General features: G+C 40.7%; 1 protein-coding gene across 2 annotated transcripts in view; it reads left to right on the forward strand.

Annotated features, from left to right (window-relative positions):
- The window catches only part of ARMC3 (armadillo repeat containing 3), an 83806-nt gene extending 64820 nt beyond the window's left edge, over positions 1-18986 (forward strand). Inside the window, exons 13-19 of one of the 2 annotated variants that reach the window (XM_073676502.1) lie at positions 1356-1524; positions 3731-3831; positions 5568-5666; positions 7645-7740; positions 13742-13948; positions 15730-15892; positions 18705-18986. In XM_073676502.1, coding sequence (XP_073532603.1) covers positions 1356-1524; positions 3731-3831; positions 5568-5666; positions 7645-7740; positions 13742-13948; positions 15730-15892; positions 18705-18908 — 1039 coding nt within the window. In that variant the 3' untranslated portion in view covers positions 18909-18986. The remainder of the gene's footprint in view (positions 1-1355; positions 1525-3730; positions 3832-5567; positions 5667-7644; positions 7741-13741; positions 13949-15729; positions 15893-18704) is intronic. The other variant, XM_073676503.1, reaches the window with a different exon arrangement.
- Positions 18987-19933: the final 947 nt, after the last annotated feature.

The raw sequence follows: 19933 nt of genomic DNA on the forward strand, positions 1-19933 counted from the left end.
CAATGCTGCACGCTGAAATGCTCCGCACACAAAAATAAAGGAACTTTTTAAAGAAGACTGGGTGAGTGCTGCCTTTCCTTCTATTCTTGCTTGTGATTAAAAGAGTATACGGACATTACAGCAGGGGATCACAACTGATTGTTTTTGTGAGGTCAAACATTTGCCTGCCTGTTTTTAAACAATGTTTTACCTCAAAGAAAGAATCAGTTGTGATCCCATCCTGTAATGTCTGTATATTCTCTTTTGCTTCCTCCCCTGCGCAGGAGCTGTGGTATGATCAGACCATGTTCCTGCATGGTCATTACACAGCCATTACACAGTACACAGCAGGGGCACATTAATAAAATAATCTCAGCACAGGAACATTTTTTTTAATCACATCCAATTGTGTAAATTATTGTTATTCCAAGATCTATTGATTAAAATAAACTTTGTTAGTGGAAAAAAACCCTTTAAGAATAGAAGAATCGGCCATGTTATATTTAATTATTTTCCAGCAGGGAAGAGATAGGACAATTGAAGGTACAGGTATCCAGCTATTTTTTGTCAAAAACTTTATTTGTAGTCTTATAAAAAAAAGAACAGGACATTCCCAGTATTATAAAAAGAATCTGAGAGCTTTTCCTACACGTTTCAAACTGAATCTCAGTCCTTACTCATGGAATAGTTAAGACACCCCCATGTACAGATGGTCCACTGGTCTCACTGAAATCACTAGGTACAGCTGAAGTGTCTGTAATGTGCATGGCCATCTTTTACACTTTTTCTATCTACATAAAAGTAAGAATAAAGGGATAAATAGGGCAAATTGGTTTCAATTACTGATCGGCGGGAGAGATGCCGATTGGACATGTATGATTTTGGACTGCCGATCGCATTGTTCTCCCGGAGATAAGCCACCAGCTGACGTGTATGGCAGCGACTTTCCCATAGAGAAAACGGGCTCTTAGCCAAACGAGCGCTTCTGTGTATGGGAAACTTTGCGTTGAGAGATATACGTCACTTGCAGTATATGAAGAGGTGCCCAAGTAGGGTTCCAACCCGTAGGTAATGTAATTGATAAAACTTGGCAATCAATAGGTTGCAGTGAATGAAAACTCGTTTAATAGGCATTCTTTATTGTTGTTAACGTTTTGGTCCAACATTTGGACCTTCATCATGTCTATGGGAAAGTCGGCTGAGATTGCTGTCAGCCAAACGATCGGTCGAAGCATCGACCAGCCAACAGCCATCTAATGGCCGGCTTAAGCCTGGCTGTGTTCACATCGCATTGTGCTTTTACTAGCAAGCATATTAGGTCAGTGTTCAGTTCATTTTGTGTTATGTACATATATAATGATCTTTCATCTATTTAGGGCTCTTGAAATCCTTCAGGAGATGAATCTTTCAACAAGTCGTAGAAACAATTTTAGTGAATTGGCTGAAAACAAGATGCTGGATAACAATCTCTCCTTAAAATACAATCAGAAAGGACATTTGTCCTACAGCAACCTGATAACAGATGGCTTTTATGACCATGGTCGGGTATGTAAAGTTGATCTTTTTTTATATTAAGGTATTTCAGGCTTTAGTGCACACATGTCAAACTCTGGCCCGCAGGGTGGTTATATTTGGCCTGCGACACCAGAACCACCACTCCTATGTGGGGCCATTATTCTGTATGGAGGACTATGTGGGGCCATTTTTCTGTATAGAGGACTATGTGGGGCCCATTATACTGTATGGAGGGCTATGCGGGGCCATTATACTGTACGGAGGGCTATGTAGGGCCATTATTCTGCATGGAGAACTATGTGGGGCCCATTATACTGTATGGAACACTATGTGGGGCCATTATTCTGCATGGAGGACTATGTGGGGCCATTATACTGTATGGAGGACTATGTGGGGCCATTATTCTGTATAGAGGACTATGTGAGGCCCATTATACTGTATGGAACACTATGTGGGGCCCATTATACTGTATGGAGGATTATGTGGGGCCCATTATACTGTATGCAGGATTATGTGGGGCCATTATACTGTATGGAGGACTATGCGGGGCCATTATACTGTATGGAGGACTATATGAGGCCCATTATACTGTATGGGAGCACTATGTGCGGCCCATTATACTGTATGGAGGACTATGTGGGGCCATTATACTGTATGGAGGACTATGTGAGGCCCATTATACTGTATGGAGGACTATGTGGGGCTCATTATTTTGTATGGGGGACTATGTGGGGCCATTATTCTGTATGGAGGACTATGTGGGGCCAATATTCTGTATGGAGGACTATGTGGGGCCATTATTCTGTATGGAGGACTATGTGGGCCCATTATTCTGTTTGGAGGACTATGTGGGCCCATTATTCTGTATGGAGGACTATGTGGGGCCCATTATACTGTATGGAGGACTATGTGGGGCCCATTATACTGTACGGAGGGCTATGTGGGGCCATTATTCTGTATGAAGGACTATGTGGGGCCCATTGTACTGCATGGAGGACTATGTGCGCCCATTATTCCGTATGGAGGACTATGTGGGGCCCATTATACTGTATACTGGCTGGCCCATGACTTTGTCCAAGTTTTTCATTTTGGCCGTCTGTGTCTTTTGAGTTTGACATCCATTCTTTAGACTAGTATATGACCACTGCTTAGTATCACACTTCTCCTCTTACTTGGGTGAGTGCAGGTATTCTGTGCCGGCATACCTGCATTACTACATAAACATTTAATCCCAGAATATCCCTTTAACATGATTGCTTTTGAGGATTAGCAGGGAGGAAAATTTCCAGGAATGGGGGTCTGGTAGCCATCTTTCTATCCAGGCCGGCATTATACAGACGTACTAGCCTTCACTACTACAATGAGTAATCAGCTTCTCTACTAATGACATCTGTGTCTGGTGCCCAGAAAAAGCCAGAACCGATTGTGCCGCCTTTTATGCAAATCACACCAATGAAAAATCAGTCATTAGGCTACAATCCGATGTAGCTTAAATTTTCTGCAAATGTAATTTTTCGATTTTGCAGATTCACTAAGGATTTTAAACTTTGCAAACTGCTGCAAAATCTACCGCCTGTAGTGCATACTGCAGATTTCAGAATTGATGTTTTTTTCTGCAAAATTTTAATGGGAATTTTAAAACTACGCCGAAAACATCTCACAAATCAGCTATGTCTGAACACAGCCTCATAGGAAGCTCCAGTTTTTAGTCTGGAAATTCACTTCAGTAGTATTGTTTCTTGGAATGAACCTTGACAAATAGCGACTGTTTATCAGTACTCCTCCATTCTACGTATCCAAAACTCCTTCTAAGTTCGCACGTTCAGTATTTGGTCAGTATTTTACATCAGTATTTGTAAGCCAAAACCAGGAGTGGGTGATAAATACAGAAGTGGTGACGTGTTTCTATTATACTTTTCATCTGATTGTTCCACTCCTGGTTTTGGCTTACAAATATTGATGTAAAATACTGACCAAATACTGAACGTGTGAACCTGGCCTAATTGCGTGACTTGCACTAGATGGTTTGAAATCAGGGTAGTCTTGTGTAGCAGTGGTGATTATGATCAGCTCCCAGTCAGATCAATGCAGCATATTTGGCAGATGGTGGCCTCTTATGTGATGGCTTCACCTAATTTTAGTTACCTGGAGAATTTTTTTAAATATAAATTAAAAAATCTTTTCTTTTTTTTTTCATATGTTCATGCAATATTCAGATAATTCTTTTTGTTCCTAGCTAAAACCCGGCACACATTTGCCATCGTTGGAAGAACTCAGTAAGCAGATGCTAAACCAGAACCGAGCAGTTATCTTAGTCAACATGAAATTTACTGAAATGTGAGTCTTTATATATTTATTTAAATTTTTTGGAAAAATGCGATGTTTAATGTTTTTTATTTCTGCAAAATATTTCAATTTCATTACTTATTTTGTCCTTCACTGCTGCTTTCTACCATTCCCGTGTGTTTTGCTAGGTACCAGTATTTGGTCAGTATTCAGTCAGTATTTTTTCTCAGAAGTGGGAGCGAAAACCAGGAGTGGGTGATAAATGCAGAATTGGTGACTTGTTTCCATTATACCTTTTCTCTGATTGTTCTTCACCTGGTTTTGGCTCCCACTCCTAAGACAAAATACTGATCGAATACTGACCAAATACTGATAGTGGGGCCGTGGCTTTAGAGTGAAGTAACTTCTATAGAGATTTATCATCACACGACCATAGTAAACATACTGCACAGACGGAAACAGTTAACAGAAGAATTCAGATGTTTAGTCTTTACTTTATTTTTTATACAGGTTCCGAGGGTTTATAAAAAGGCAGTATATCTTTTTAAATAGTTGTAAATTACCCTTTAAAGTGGGTTTATCATAAGATTTCACAATACAAACTGCATACATTATTAAATAGATCTCGTAAACCTGATAAGACAGGTGTACTTACTTTAAAATTCCTTGTCAGCTTAGCTGTAAACTCCTCTAATTAAAATAAGCATTTTATGAGTCCAGCTATAGAGTGAAAGAGATCAGGAGTCCAAGTGTAATCAGTATCCGCCCACTCAGCCTAGCTGACAGCTGCAGCTTGTACTGAGCAGTGTGAGATCTCAGCAACAGCAGGGAGGAGGGACACTGAGGAGCTGTCAATCAGGTTAGGTGGGCGGAGATTTAGTGTAAACATTAAAAAATATTATACTGCCATTCTAGCAAAAATTTGCGCATCAGGTTTAAGAGATTAATTTAGTAATGTATTCTGTTTTTATTGTGAAATCTGGTGACAGATCCACTTTTAATATATTGCAAAACCCTTGAAATACATACATGAATTTCCCAATTGCTCTCTATAGCATTGGGCAAAATTTTCGATTTTATTTTACTACAAAGTGATCAATATCTTAAAATATGGACTGACAAGGAGAATAAGTAATAATAATTGGACTTTTCACTTATCAACCTTAGTGAATGCCAGCTTATTGATCCCACCAGAGTGAAGTGATCAGATAAGATTGTAGTATTGCTTAATGGGGAAACCCTTTGAAAAGAAGGGCTAAAATAATTTAAAAAAATCTCACCCTGGGGTAATAAATTATTTATTGAAATGATTTGGTACATTTTACACAGACATTGGTCTTCACCCCAGGGGATGAGATGAAAACCATAGCTAAGATTCAGGAAAGTGAAGCCAACTTTCATGTGCATTTACAAGCGACCTGCACCCACCACTGCCACCGCTGCGTCCACCTCCTGAACACTATTATTCGCATTGGCTATGTATGCAAAAAATGTTACATCCAAGATCTGAACATTTTTAAAAAATCCAGGTGGCATCACAGACATTACAGATACCGTCTTCAATACAGACAGCTGTAATGACATTTCCAACAGCCATCAGATTTCTTCCCAGCTGTGCAAGGAGACATTTTTCTACTTACTTGAAGTTATAATGATTCACCTCTTGTGATTCAACACTGTATGGCACAAAGTGTGAACCAGTCCATCAGTTTTCACTGATGCTTTACATTTTAGATGGTGTGTGATAGCTGCGACTGTACCTTATATGCAGATAACTCTACTTACAGAATTACACCTTTACCACCTCCAGCAGAGGAGAAGCTGGAACCCAACCTTAGACAATCTCCGTCATCACACAGCCGGAGCGCTTCTAGGGAGAAGGGAGGGTATGTGACATTTCTACACGCCGCCGCATGCATTATTATACTATGTTATAGTCTACGTCAGGGTTCCCCAACTCCAGTCCTCAAGGCCCACCAACAGGTCATGTTTTCAGGATTTCCTTAGTATTACACAGGTGATAATTCCATCACCTGCACAGGCAATAATTCCATCACCTGTGCAATACTAAGGAAATCCTGAAAACATGACCTGTTGGTGGGTCTTGAGGACTGGAGTTGGGGAACCCTGGTCTACGTCATCTAAGTCCTAATCCGCATGGGGAACTACACCATACCTCTAGAGCAGGGATGTCAAACTCAAATACAGAGAGGGCCAAAATAAAAAACTTGGAACAAAGTCGCGGGCCAACCTTGATATCTATTAACAGCCCTCCTCACAGTGTAATGGGCACCACATGGTCCTCCATACAGTAAGAGAGAGAGAGAGACCTGGTGAAGCCTGGAAGGCAGAGGCTGGATCCCCCTGTGTTTGAGATCTGGGAAGCCTTAAAGCTACATGGCAGAACCGAGCTGACTGAAGCAGCTACGACCCGGCAAAGGTAAAAACGCTGCTTGATGTGGACATTGATATTGTTACCTTGCTGAAGGCTGTATGTGGAGCCAAGTGGGCATATCTGTCACTAGAAAGGCTCTGGGATATTATGTGTAACATGTCGGCGAGCCACTGAGATGGACTATGTTATGAGCGGTTTATGAGATGTAATAAACTGCTGGACTGTAAATTACCGGAAAAACGTTGCATGTGTGCTTTAATTGACCCGGTGAAGCGAGTGCCCCTCAACATGATCAATAGCGCTACCTTACACTTATGTTCATCACAACTAATCTATAGATAGATCATCCTAGAGTCTAGGGTGTACTACACTGTACTCATCCTTCTTAGGATACATGTAGCAGTCTTCCTATAACTGAAAAATGGCTGAGACACTGGCATATCAATGGCTGGACATTTACTGTAAATTAAGTATTAAATAGTTGTCGGCCATAATACTTATTGAAACACCCTTTTTTTAAGGCAGAATTGTTGTAACAGTATTTTACTAGGAGGCGCCTTCTTCTGCAGGGTCAGTTGACTGATGAAGGAAACCTCATCCCACCATAAGGTCTTGTTCAGACGTCAGTGATTTTTCTTGTATGCAATAATCAGTCTGAGTTTTATCATTGTCCTTTATCAGAGTTTCATTAGTGTGATCAGTGTGTGATGGAAAAAAAACCTGATGATAGTCTTTCCAGCTTCTTCTATCAAATAGTCCTTGGAAAACGAATGGCATCCGAGTGCTGTCCAATATTTTTCACCGATCCATAGACTAGAATTGGCAAGTTTGAGCGGACACTCGGATCAATATTGGACAAGTCTCGTTCTTTTGTGCGATGAAAGTATCCCGCGCTGCTGATAAATGAAAACCCACGATGAAATTAAAAATTGTTGGTTTAATGTCAACGCGTTTCGGAGTCACTCCGACTCCTTCTTCAGGACAAACCACAAATAAAAAATAAATAAAAACTTGTGGGTCATCCTGAAGAAGGAGTCGGAGTGACTCCGAAACGCGTTGACATTAAACCAACCAACAATTCTTCATTTCATCGTCAATTTTCATTTATCATCAACGTAGGATACTTTCATTACCCTTGGCACAATTGTATATATTTCCTTTGGAAACTGCAGTGGCTGTGATTTATGCATTTCTAGGTGTTGTGTCTCACACAACCCCTTAAGGTGAGCACCCCATACCCTTTTGTTTTCTCCTTAATACTCGGATAAGACCTTATTGTGCTTTTGCATTTTTTATCTTTTGTGTGAAACACTTAGTCCCAAAAATCAGACTTGTGAAAAAAAACACAGATAGCAGTAGTACAAAAAAAAAACCCTGAATGAGCCCTAATGGAGAACATCCCGTCCATCAGTCAGTCCAGGAAAGTCACCCCGCCATATTGACATCCACATACTCGTTTTTTTTCCCAGCAGAAGTGTTTCCTCTCCAGTTGATGATAAACATGATCCTCCTTCAGGGCGATCTCCGTCCCAAAGCAGAAGCATTGTAAAGGAAAAATCTTCCAGGTACTAATTACAAGCTATTTTTGGTTATAAAACAAAAAAATATTATTTATGGGAGTACATATGGGAAATTGTGTAATAAGTGATACTATATAATTTATTAAATGTGTGTTATTCATTGATGACAGGGTGTGTTTTGATAACTGCGTATGCCCTGCATTAGCTGCGGTCAGATCAGGTAGACGTCTTTTAGGTGACCCTATCCGTCAGCTTTCTTATACTGAAAGGGTCTGTACATGGCAGGTCAGATCCATCTCGTTGTCTCTGCAGCGGATCCATCTGCATTATAAGCTGCAGCCATCAGCAGCATGTGAAGGTGGGATACGTTCATGTGTGTCGGGGAACGCAGCTCTCATTTCTCCTCCACTTCTACGAGCCACCCAAGACTGAAGCGCATGTAACATTGTTCTCCCGACAGATGTTTTTACTTTATACTAATTAATAGAAACCATGTGCAGCTTAAAATCGTGTACAGTTTTCTCGAGAATTCAGAAATCCTCTGCTGAAAGACAGATGTGCCAGGGGATGTGTCAGACGATTCGTTTTCATGAATTAACGAACGACTAAATTGAAGCAGATGTGTTTTTTAACAGCAAGGCTTCACGTGATGGATATCTGGGCTACACATCAGCCTGCACCATTCAGATAGATGATCTCCACCGGCAGTTTATTAAAAATATCATGCAAGGAAAATCGGCTCTAATAAAATGCTTATAAAAATCCCATTTTAGCTTTATTTTAAATGGTGATTTTTTTTTCATTTACGACTGACGATTTTCCAAATTCTATAAAGATGCCTATGGGAAAACCCCAGAAAAAAAACCCATAGCCAGAGTATACTGTGAATTTAAAATAAAAGACAAAAACGCCCCTCCCCCGCAACCAAAATGTTGCATCATTGCACATCTCTATTCAGTGTAGTGGCCGCAGCCGAGTACTGCAGAACATCTCCAATTCCTATTCTCCTATTCTGTTCTACACATCTTGGTGAAGCTTCATGATGATCAAATATCTTGTGATCTGAAAACCCTTTTAAATTTGAGAAAGGTTTTATGAAATCCTGTGCATGGGAAATATAATATAAAGTAATGCAAATGCGCTTCCTTTTCTCCCCATAGGGCCACGTTCACATGTTCAGAATTTGGTCAGTATTTTACATCAGTATTTGTAAGCCAAAATCAGGAGTGGAACAATCAGAGGAAAAATATAATATAAACACGTCACCACTTCTTCATTTTTTCCCCCAATCCTGGTTTTGGCTTACAAATACTGATGTAAAATACTGACCAAATACTGAACGTGGCTTAAAAATGCTTCATTAGTGTAATTTGGAGAAATAGTACATGTAATTCAATTTTTACTGATGCCACGATACCAAACTGTTTATTCCATTATATAACCTGCATGGTTAAAGAAAAAAAAGGAAAGGATGTTTTTTTTTTTTTTTTTTCATCCTGCCTTGCAATAAAAGAAAAAAATGAAATAAAAAATGATCAAAAGTCATATGTAGCCCAAAATTATATCAATAAAAACCTTTCTGGCAAAATATACATCCTCACATAGCTTTTTTTGATGGAAAAAGAATATAGCGAGACAAAAACAAATAATTTTTTGCAAGTTGACGGAAAAATAAAAAAGTTATGGCTCCTTCAGATGCAACGCGAAAAGAGCTTGTTCCTTAGACCCAAACAGCTGAAACTTCATATTGTAAAGTTTTTACATATCATATCGTTATTGGCTTGTATCTCACAGAAGCACTGTGGAAATAAAACAATTAATATGTTTTTGGAGTGTGGGAATGTAAGGTGCTCCAGCGAGGTAGTCGTGGGCGAGCTGTAGTCCCCACTCGCTATGGCACCCTACAGACAATACGTGTCCTCCCTCTGAAGTGTGGCTGTGTATGTGGTGCTCTTCACTTACTTCAAGCCATCCGATCGCGGCTGTCTCCAGGCATTTCTCTTCTGGGACCAGGGCAGCAATAAATTCAGAGGACACGAGGTTCTTAACCAGAACTTGAACTTTACTTGGGGAAGAGGAATATTTACAGTATTTACAGGCAGATATAATGGATAAGGCCCGACAGGCTATCATCTCTCTCACAGGCACTGACAACATCTTCAGCCCTGGTTCCCTCTTTAAGTGAAGCATCTCTTGTGACTCTATCTCTAGTCCACGTGACTCTTCTGTAACATTAACAGTGACCTGGATCAAATATCTCCCCCACGTCCTAGCCTGGAGTCCTATTTATCTTCTTCTGCTTCCTGCAGACTAGAAGTGCCTCGGGTCCTCACTACCTCTGATGAGTTTCTCCGACCAGCTAACAGGACTCTTGCTCTTGCGTGAGGAGACTTGCACAGTAGTGATCCCACTGTCTGAGGGTGTAGAGCTCCCGTCTACCCTAGCAGCCACTATAGTCAGGCTGCCCGCACGATTCCCCGTACTGTCTCTTACTGAGTGACTCCTCCTGCTTTCTAGACACTTAAGCAGGAATCTTCCTAAAGTGCCCACCCTCAGTGAGCTGTCATCACACAGCATTGACTCATCACTGCCTGTAACCCTGCTAGCAGACTCAACCTGACATCTGCACCCAGAACAGTGGCATCTTCTGGCTGTTTACAGGTACTGCAGCCCACAATGAATTATGCCAGGAACAAGCTCTATATCACTCAAGGCTTGATCCGGGCACTAAGTCCCCCCTTTACTCTACTGACTGGACCACTAAAGCTAACCCCTAGCTTGGTCTACCAACAGTTCAGAGAGGTCTGACTTTAGGAAAACTTCCTTTAGCTATCTCAGTACCAAGGGAAGGCTACGCCCTTCCCCACTATTACAGGAACAACCCAAAGGGAATATATAAAGTTCATGAAGTTGTTGCTTTTGGTTGGATTTGAATCCTTGACCACAGAACTGTAGAACTTCTCACATGATAAGCTGAAGCTCAGTGGCATCTACATTTACCTGGAGTACCCTCCAAATGGTAATTTTCAGGCATAGTTTTGTTAAGTACCACCTCTTTATTCTTCATTTTGTAAGTGCTTTTCAAGCAAAATTGGTGCTGTTGGCAAGCATGGCTAGGGATTTGGCAGAAAGTGCAAAAATTATCCATTTTCTACTAGATATTATCTCAGATTCTTTAGGAGAAAAATATCCTTTCCAGGGTTTTTTTCCCACCGTACAGAGGTTGCAGTTGACTCTTCTAGACACAAATCAGTAGTCTTATTTATGATTTTCCTTTAATTTTGATTAGTTCAGTATTTCAACATCCAGTTTTATCGTCAGCAGAGACTTTCCTGTAGTTCATCTAAGTTCTGCGACTTAGTTCAAAACAATATTGCAAACAATATATCTTACAAGGTATATGTCTTCTCTTTGCTCCATGAAGGTCGGGTGGAACCTTTTTCATGCCGTTCTGTCAATGTGGTATTAATTAATCTGTCCAGAAATGTGTGATTTATGGGCACTAACTCTTATTGTAACCCAAATTTGTCACTGAAAGAAAAACATTTCTATGTATATTTTTGCTGTCCCATATACTACCCATTTCTGTTACATAGCTGTGTCGATAGGTCTCGCCTAATAAATGACAGAGGGGAACAATATATTTTAGATGCCACAGTTTCTAAATTCTCTTGTGTCCTGCTTCCCGTCCAAGATTTATCTTATAGCCGAATAGTGCAATCCTGTGTTGAAGCATGTATGTAGAACAACACAGCGTAAAACAGGAACATTAAGAAAGAGCTGTGATCGTATGAGCTTACAATCTATAAGCAGTAAGGGGTAGATTGGAAGAGAGTGATGAGTAAGGACCTGCAACTTGGCCAAATGGAGGCAGTGTTGGAAAAGCCACCTAGTGGTGACTTTAAATCGTGTTACAGGGTTATTAGAAGAGTTTTCTTTTGTAGCATTTTTGTAGGATCTTAACTGTTTGTGAAAATCAGATGGCATCAGAATAGTATTATAAACTTTAAGATTTGTTTTCAGAATCAGTGGTCACACAGTACTGTATATGTGTACATGAGGAATAATAGTATTTCTAGCCACGATATAACTTGTATCCTGTATTGTTTTACACTTTTCCCTCTTTAGGCTTAATTACTAGTTGATTTATTTTACCTGAACTCAGCTCCAAAATTGAAAGGAGACTAGGATGACTACTATAAACTGAACTCATAGAGATCCCTTTCCCATATGTCTCTGTAGCATCCATAGATGCAGCAGCATTATCAGCAGAACTGAGCAGTGTAGCTGTGCTTCCTCCTCCCCCATACCCTCTGTACAGAGTTCTATGAGCAATATGTAACCTGACCCTTCAGTGTACAAACTTGTGTATGCAAATTTTATCATCAAATTCAGAGAGATTGATCAATTTAAGGGGTGGAGGGGGAGGAGAAGTGTTTGTTAAATTGAGAAAGACACGTTTTTCTGTGGTAAGATATATAACAATCTTTTTTATTTTTCTGAAAACATTAATCAAAATTGAATTATTCTTTAAGCGATAATAGGCGGTAAGAAAGCAGTACTATATATATCATCGGATAGTGGGCAGTATGGGTGGTTGCTGTTGGATTTGGCTTCTGGATGATCCTAAGAGATTGTGTTTTTACCCTATGGGGTATGGGCTGTCCCTGAATAGGTCATTATTCTACAATAGTCCTTCTTAGCTACCGTTACCTTTTTATAAATGCAATGTGCAAAATCATGAGGGAAATGCATCCTTCATGGGCAGTCAGGGAACACTTCTAGTTAGGGCAGGGGGAGAACTATTAAGAATTTAAGAAATCAGGTTCTTAAATTCTTAAGATTCTGTTCCCAGGAACAGTTGCATTATTGAGAAAGTATCTGACACCATCATCCAATACACCAAAAAATCCAATGGGTCGCACATAGAAATCAGTGCACATGCCGAAGCAATCAGGTGGCAGCAGAGAAGGATAGCAGAAGAGCCAGATCATGAATAAAGATGCAGCAATTGCTGTGCCGCAGCCAAACTGGAAATTAATTATGGAGGGTAAACTATAAATTTGGCTACAGTTGGAAAACATGGCAAAGGGGTACAGCAGGAACTGTTCTTTACAGAGTCTCCCGGAATATTTTATCCTGTGAGTGCAAAGGTTGAAGTATGTGGCATCAGGTGTGGCTGGTATCTTGCAATTAGTGGGGAATTGTAACGCTGGCCATACACATTAGATGATTGTTGGCCAAACGATGGTTTGGCCAATCATTCGGCCAACAGCCATCTCAGCCAACTCTCCCATACACATGAGCGCTTGCACGGCCAAGTGCTCCTGTGTACTCCATGAGAAAGCTACCGACTGACACATCGGCCAGCGACTTATTTCCGGGAGAATAATGTGATCGGTAGTCCTAAATCGGACATGCGCAACTGACATCTCTCCAGACCATCAGTCGGCCGGCACTCCCATACACAGTAGACCATCGGTCGAACTTGTCGATTTCGATGGGTTCAACCGACTTTTCTCTAATGTGTATGGGGGTCTTTAGGATGGGACATATAAATCTATCCTCTTCTTCATTATAGTTATGAAGGTCATGATTATTCTCTTTACTGTAGAGTTAGTTGATCTTTCTAGTGATTGGTCTGCTATCATGTACCCTCATATGGAAAAATGGTCAACTTTTCCTTAAATCGCTATGGTGGACCCCTTGATCATCTATCTGATCGATTGGGAAGCCTGATTACTTTGACCAATAATGGGGCTCTGGCGTTCTCTGGACACTCATCACTGTTCAATTTATTGTATATGGGACTGATGGAGATGACCAAGGGTTGCGATTTTATGTGCATTGCTCTATTCAAAGGAGTAACTCCAGATGGAGAGCTAAAAACAGGATAGCTGATAAGCTGGTATGGTAGGCCAATGCCTTTAATTAAAAAAAATACTTACCGTAATTGATCAAACAAGATAGACCCTCATAGATGCTTTCTATTGTGGAATTCTGGTATTACAAGTATGAATAAGAAATCTGTGTCAATTCATTTTAGCAAAATAAAGAGTAAAGTGAAGAAAGAAGAAGAAAAGACAAAGGAAGAAGATGAGATACCTCCAACGAAAACTCAGCCGGAGCCTATTCCTCAGATAACTCAGTTTTATCCACCATTTGACCAAGAATTGGCTGACTATATCTCAGAAGTAACCAAGACAATCCTTCCTCTCCCGCACCCTAAGGAGCAGGTTGTTGCTTTGGCACAGTAAGTAAATCTCATATGTAATGAATGTTGCAATCTACGCACCCCAATGTCAAAAAGACTATGAAATGTTATGGTGCCCAGAGACAAAGGTTCATAGATCTTTAGCTAAAGGTGGAACGATCACAACAGAGCAGTTTTGCTTACTCGTATTCAGTAGTTGTTAAATGCTGGGATCATAGTAATCAAGAAAGTTTTTAAGTGGGTTGTCTTGTGAAGACCCCTGCCCCAAGACCCTGTTAGCTCTTTTGGACTTCATTGCACCCCTCTATGAGCTCTGTAATAGCCACCCATATCTGGCAGCCAGAATCCATTCATGTATTGTTTCTCAGAACTTTAGATGCTAATTATTTCTCTTCAAGAAGGCAAAACACTTGAAGGTCAATAAACACCACCAAAAGAACAGAATAGGTGCATGTAGTCTCTTAAAATATAATATTTATTAAATGTGTACAATTAAAAAGAAATGCATATTGAACAGAGTAACCCAATGGAGGACCACATCAAATATATTCAAATAAAAACACCTAATATCACTTTGCACATATCCAAACTATTTTATATCCTTAATTGTCCAAATAGATATAGAGGACTGTCAGTCCATAACTATCAAATCAACACCTTAATGGCAGGACATATGTACTAAGAAGTATAAGAACTTGCTTACATGTCTGTCAAGATGGTGTAGCATGTGGTCCTAACGTACGTTTCACCTTGCTTCATCAGGGGGCGTGTTGGTAGTCCTTATAAGTCAATGTCTGACCACTCTTTAATAAGTTTTGCAACAGGAGTAATGATATTTGCCATGCCAGAAACATATATGCAGACAGCTTTTTGATTGAAGGGCCACAAATGTGACGTTCTTCACCTAAGTGTCAAATAAGTGCAGTATGCCAAGCAAAAAAAGTGCAGAGGATGCTGTCTCTTGCAAGCCCTCTCAAGAAGGGAATAGCCCCTATTAGCTCTCCTCCTCTATTACATCCTGACTGTTCTCCCCGCTTCTGCTGTAGATGTTCATGGGAAAATGGCACCCACCAATCTGTGACTACTCTCACTCTACTGAAGTCCTAGTTTGCAGTACAAACACCAAAAGTCCTTGCAAGGATTAACAGTTGAAAAATAGGGAGCTTTTCTACAATTTTTCCTGCAAATACAGGTGAAGTGCATAATATTGCAGGCAATTTTGCTACGCGGTTCTCAGCCTTGTGGCGCACTGTTGCGACATGAAAATCAGGATCCAGACTCCATACCTCAGTTTACCGTATACGGCCCAAGCATGAATGATCGCACTTTCTGCTGTTTGTTATGAAACATGTGAGGGTAGTGTGGAGGTACCATGTCATATGCCATAAGAATGCCGGGGAAGGAAAACCAGTCCCCAGTGTATGTGCTGCTATGGAAATCTCTTAATTGTGTAGGTTAATGCTCCGCATTAAGCAACATGTTGAACTCTAGCCTAACCCTTTGCTGATAAATCTCTTCTTCCTCCTTAACTACATAATCATTAGATTTGCCTAATTTCTACAGTCTTCAATTGATTTCATTTTGAGCTTTTATGTTCGGCTTTTAATCTTACAAAAAAATGCAGTTTAGCAGACAAAATGCCTAAATGGCTGCATACATTACCATCTTAATTTATTTAATGATCTGAGCGTAATTACAGCAATCACTCAGCGGCCATTTGGGAAAAAAATAGCTACTTTTGTTTTTTTTGATGGTACTTGAAAAAAATGTCAGCAGAAAAAAAATCTGAAAAGCGATGGATATGTTTTCATTTCGTGAAGGTTTGTTGCGGAAAAGATGGGTGGACCTATAGCAAAAGATCGACTGCACGAATTCAGCTGGGAGCTTCACGTTGGCGAGCTTAAGTACGAGCTGAAGTGCAATGTAATACCTATCGGGAAAATTAAGAGAGGGATATTCTATCATCGAGCATTGCTTTACAAGGTGAGTTGTCCACATGTAATCGGTGCTACTCAGTGTATTGCTATCTACAGGTCTAGTGTATATGAATGTAATGCAGCTCCACATAAACTCTGATGGTGCCTATAGACTTCTATGGAGCCATGCTGTACCTCTATATGCCTCCAGTACTACACCCAAGTACATACAGTTTTTTTCTCTGCCTTATATCATCAGATTCTTTATTAGGCCAGGGTCACACCAGTGTATATTCTCTCATCTGAGAAAATAGGGACAATTATGCTAATAACAGTCTGATCAGAGTTTGATCACAGTGGGATCCGATTCTCTTGGATGAGGAGAAGATGGAAAAAAACCCTCCATTTTCTCCATTTTGTCAGTCCATGAACAGCAGACTGCATTCAGATGTCATCCGAGTTCAGTCTGATGTTTTCCACGGACTCATTGACTTGTATGGCTGAGTGTGATACGATAGTTGGATCCAACTTGGGCATGCTGCGATTTTTTTGTTATAGATCACCGAGCCAGTCCCAGGAAAAAAATCAGACATGTGCACAGCCCCATAGATTAACATTAACTGATGTTTTGTCTGATCGCACTCGGAGTGAAAATACGGTCATGTGCATGGGCCCTAACAGTGGTAATCTTTCTCCTCCTGATATCTTTATTAAGGCTCTTTCACACAGTATTTCCTGTAGGTGTGGTGACAGTTTCCACACGTACTGGAGACAATGATACACGCAGACCCATTAAAATCGATGGGACGTGTGAAACCGGCCTTATAGAGCGAATATGGCTTTCTGCAAAAATCAATGTACCTTTGTGATGTCTCTTTACTATTCAATCAGTAACTCCTTCATCCTAAACATGGACATTTAAGGGATTGTCCCATTAAATACATGTATCACCAATCCACTTGGTAGGTAATAAATGTATTTTCGCTGAGGGTCTGACTACTGGGAACCTCCCAAAGTTGCCTGTTTCCTGAAACAGTAATATGCATGTGTGAGCACTTTGGCTGTCTCCATCAGTCCTATAAAGGTGAACAGAGTAGTGGTCACACATTTGCGCTACCCCCCAGAGGGATCTTTGTTCTTGGGATCTTTTGGGTTCCCAGAGCCATAACTATATTGGGTGCAGGAGTTGTAGTTGCGCTTGGGCCATGGAACCTTGTTGGGGGCACACAAAGTCCCTTTTGATTCATATGGGAAGACCAATACTATTAAAGACCTATGATAATTGGGGGCTCTGTTGGAAATATTGCGTTGGTCCGACATGTGATGCTACTATGACTCACAGTATTTGGACCCTCTGTGATCACACATTTTTTACGTATCCTGTGGATAGGTAATAATTATGTTCAGTAGGAAAATCCCTTTAAGGGGGTTTCCGGGCTTCAGCTAAATTTGTGCAGTCACTCTGCATCCTGGCGATGTGCACACTATCAGGATTGTGCTCTGTTACATGGTCAAGTATGTCATTATGCGATTTGCGTAGTTGCGGTCACATGCCAACTGGTTGCTCATCCGCTTCTCTCAAAAGAACAGTGAGAGAATCAGGAAAACTGGCTAGTCGACACATAATTGCATCTATGCTTACTTATGGTCACGTAATGACCACTCGAACAACAGCGCAGAATCCTGACAGTGTGCACATTGCCAAGACTCAGCAATCTGCCGTCATATAGAGTGGCTGCATAAATTTAGCTGAAGCCCAGAAAAAACTCTTATTACGAGGAGTGTACTTATAATAATATAATATGCAAATAGCTTCTTCAGAGAGGAAGAAGACTTGATCTCTAGCGCCACGTATTGGAAGTAACAATACTAAAAGTAAGTATCTACCCTTTAACAAGCCTAGCCACATGACTTAGGAAAAAAACTAACCCAGACACTCTGTTTGCAGACACGTGTTTCGGGGTGTTTGCCTCTCTTCAGTGAAAAGCAAGAGGTCTGATTCGGCTGGATGACAAGGATCTCGGGGGAACGTCTCTCTTTTGAGGTTCCTACTTTCAGTAGGGGGCACTAGAGTCCTTCTCTTAAGAGGATATTTGCATATTTCATTTCCCAGAGGAGCATTGCATGGCCTATAAGTCTCCTAACACTGACTTGGCACCTTCCCCCTTAGGCCCGAATCACAAAATAGAGTGACAGACTCTGCTGCCGGTGACAAGATGAATCCCTAGTGCCACCTGTACTTCTGCTATCAGTTGGGTACGGCAGTGATAGAAAGACATTGTAAAATGGTTTAGATACTAATGATTAAGAACAGTGCCGTAGGGTGATAATGTATTGAGTAGGGATAAAGGAGAAACAATTACACAAAAGGATAGAACACCTACTGAGTCAATGAAAATACCAGCTCCTGCCGCCAATACTGCAGGTGTAGAAAAATCCACCTTGTTTGCACACAAACTGAAAAGGAGTTGGATGTTATGACTGCACTGCTGGTGTGGAGGAATTTTGTGTCTGTGTTGTAGTTATTACCACGCGTTTCTGGGTTGGACTAACCCTTGTGTAATGTATTATACCATTTCAGTCTGACCTGAAACGCATTGTTTTACCTCTTTCTTAATAAAGTTTTAATAACTACACCTCAGTCCTGCAATTTCTCCACACCTAACAGCGCAGCCGTAACACCCAACCCAATTGTAAAATGGATGTAACTTTATATAAACTTATTTGGAAGATAGAAGAAAAGAATTTGAGGTCCCTTTTAGAGGTCGACTATAATATAAGCAAAACATGAGTATGAGTCTGAGTGGCACTAAGCACCCACTATATGTGATGTCCACAACCAATACCTATTTTCATGTAATGATCTGCTGCTATCCTAGGCTATAGCTGACAGAATCGGCATCGGCTGTTCCCTGACACGTGGAGATTACGGCCGAGCGTGGAATGAAGTGAAGATACTGGATGAATCTATTCGTGCCGGAACCAAAGCTTCACCAGAGACGTATATTATGGACCTCGTGTATCAGCCGGGTCGATTGATGAGACATGGAAGTGTGGAGGCCGATCACTATCAGCACATCTAGTGCACATTTATCCTGCTAGATTTATTTTGGCCTCCTCTGCTTGCAATGCACTTTATCAAATAAATGTTTCTAAACTTTTCCAGACTTCTGTTTATTTCGATATTGGCTGTTTAACATTTTCTTGTCATCCCTGGGAATACCACGTTTACAAAGTTACAAGATAGGGGATACATTTGAGATCTCTGGGGGTCCCTCACTGGTCACGAGAATGAGGGTCCTGTGTCCCCAGTGTGAATAGTGGTGGATAAATGCTATTCACAGTCCAACACCGATAAGGTGAATATTTATTTTTTTGTATTTTTCTTATATGTGGGTCTTTGAATATATTTTTTTCACCAATTTGAAATCAATACCTTATTTAGTGATCATTATATAGACAAAAAAAGGGAAACTATATGGAAAAATAGTTATTGATTGTTTGGATCAACATATTTTCTGTGCAATGCAGGCTGTCAATGCGATGCATTTTTGTGACGTAGAAAGTATAAAAGGCTTATCCTTAGACCCCCATTAATTTGAAATTGATAATGTCATCATTCCACTGTTCAGTGTGTTTTGTACACGGTGACTGACAGTTCAATCATCCAATCTGGTGCAGAGATGTGATGAGCTGTCAGTGTTTTGATGGACAGCTCCGCCGTCAATCTGGGTCTGGGAGGTGCTGAGCTTCTTTAAGTTGTTCCCTGTTCCAGCTGATTACCCAGCTACTTAGCTGAGCTGTCAGTCCCAGATCTCTGCCAGACGTAGCATTTGCTCAGTGGTTTGCCTTGTATTTTTGTGCTCTGTTTGTTGATCTTTTGCTGCATGACCTTGAACCTCGTTCTGACCATCCGTTTGCCTAGCCCCTTTGCTCTGATCCGCCATCTTCCTGGTACTCTGACCTCAGACCGTTACCTGACTTCGCCTTTGTCTTTTCCCTTTAGTTTACTACATGCTCTCTTGGTATCTGATCCCGGAACGTTTGACTACCCTGCCTCATGGCTTGTTCGGGAGTAGTGACTAGCGTAACAGATAACCTTTGCTGA

Source organism: Phyllobates terribilis, unplaced genomic scaffold, assembly GCF_046119375.1.
Source record: "Phyllobates terribilis strain yellow unplaced genomic scaffold, ASM4611937v1 Scaffold_4__5_contigs__length_816908805, whole genome shotgun sequence".
In the NCBI taxonomy this organism is placed as follows: domain Eukaryota; kingdom Metazoa; phylum Chordata; class Amphibia; order Anura; family Dendrobatidae; genus Phyllobates; species Phyllobates terribilis.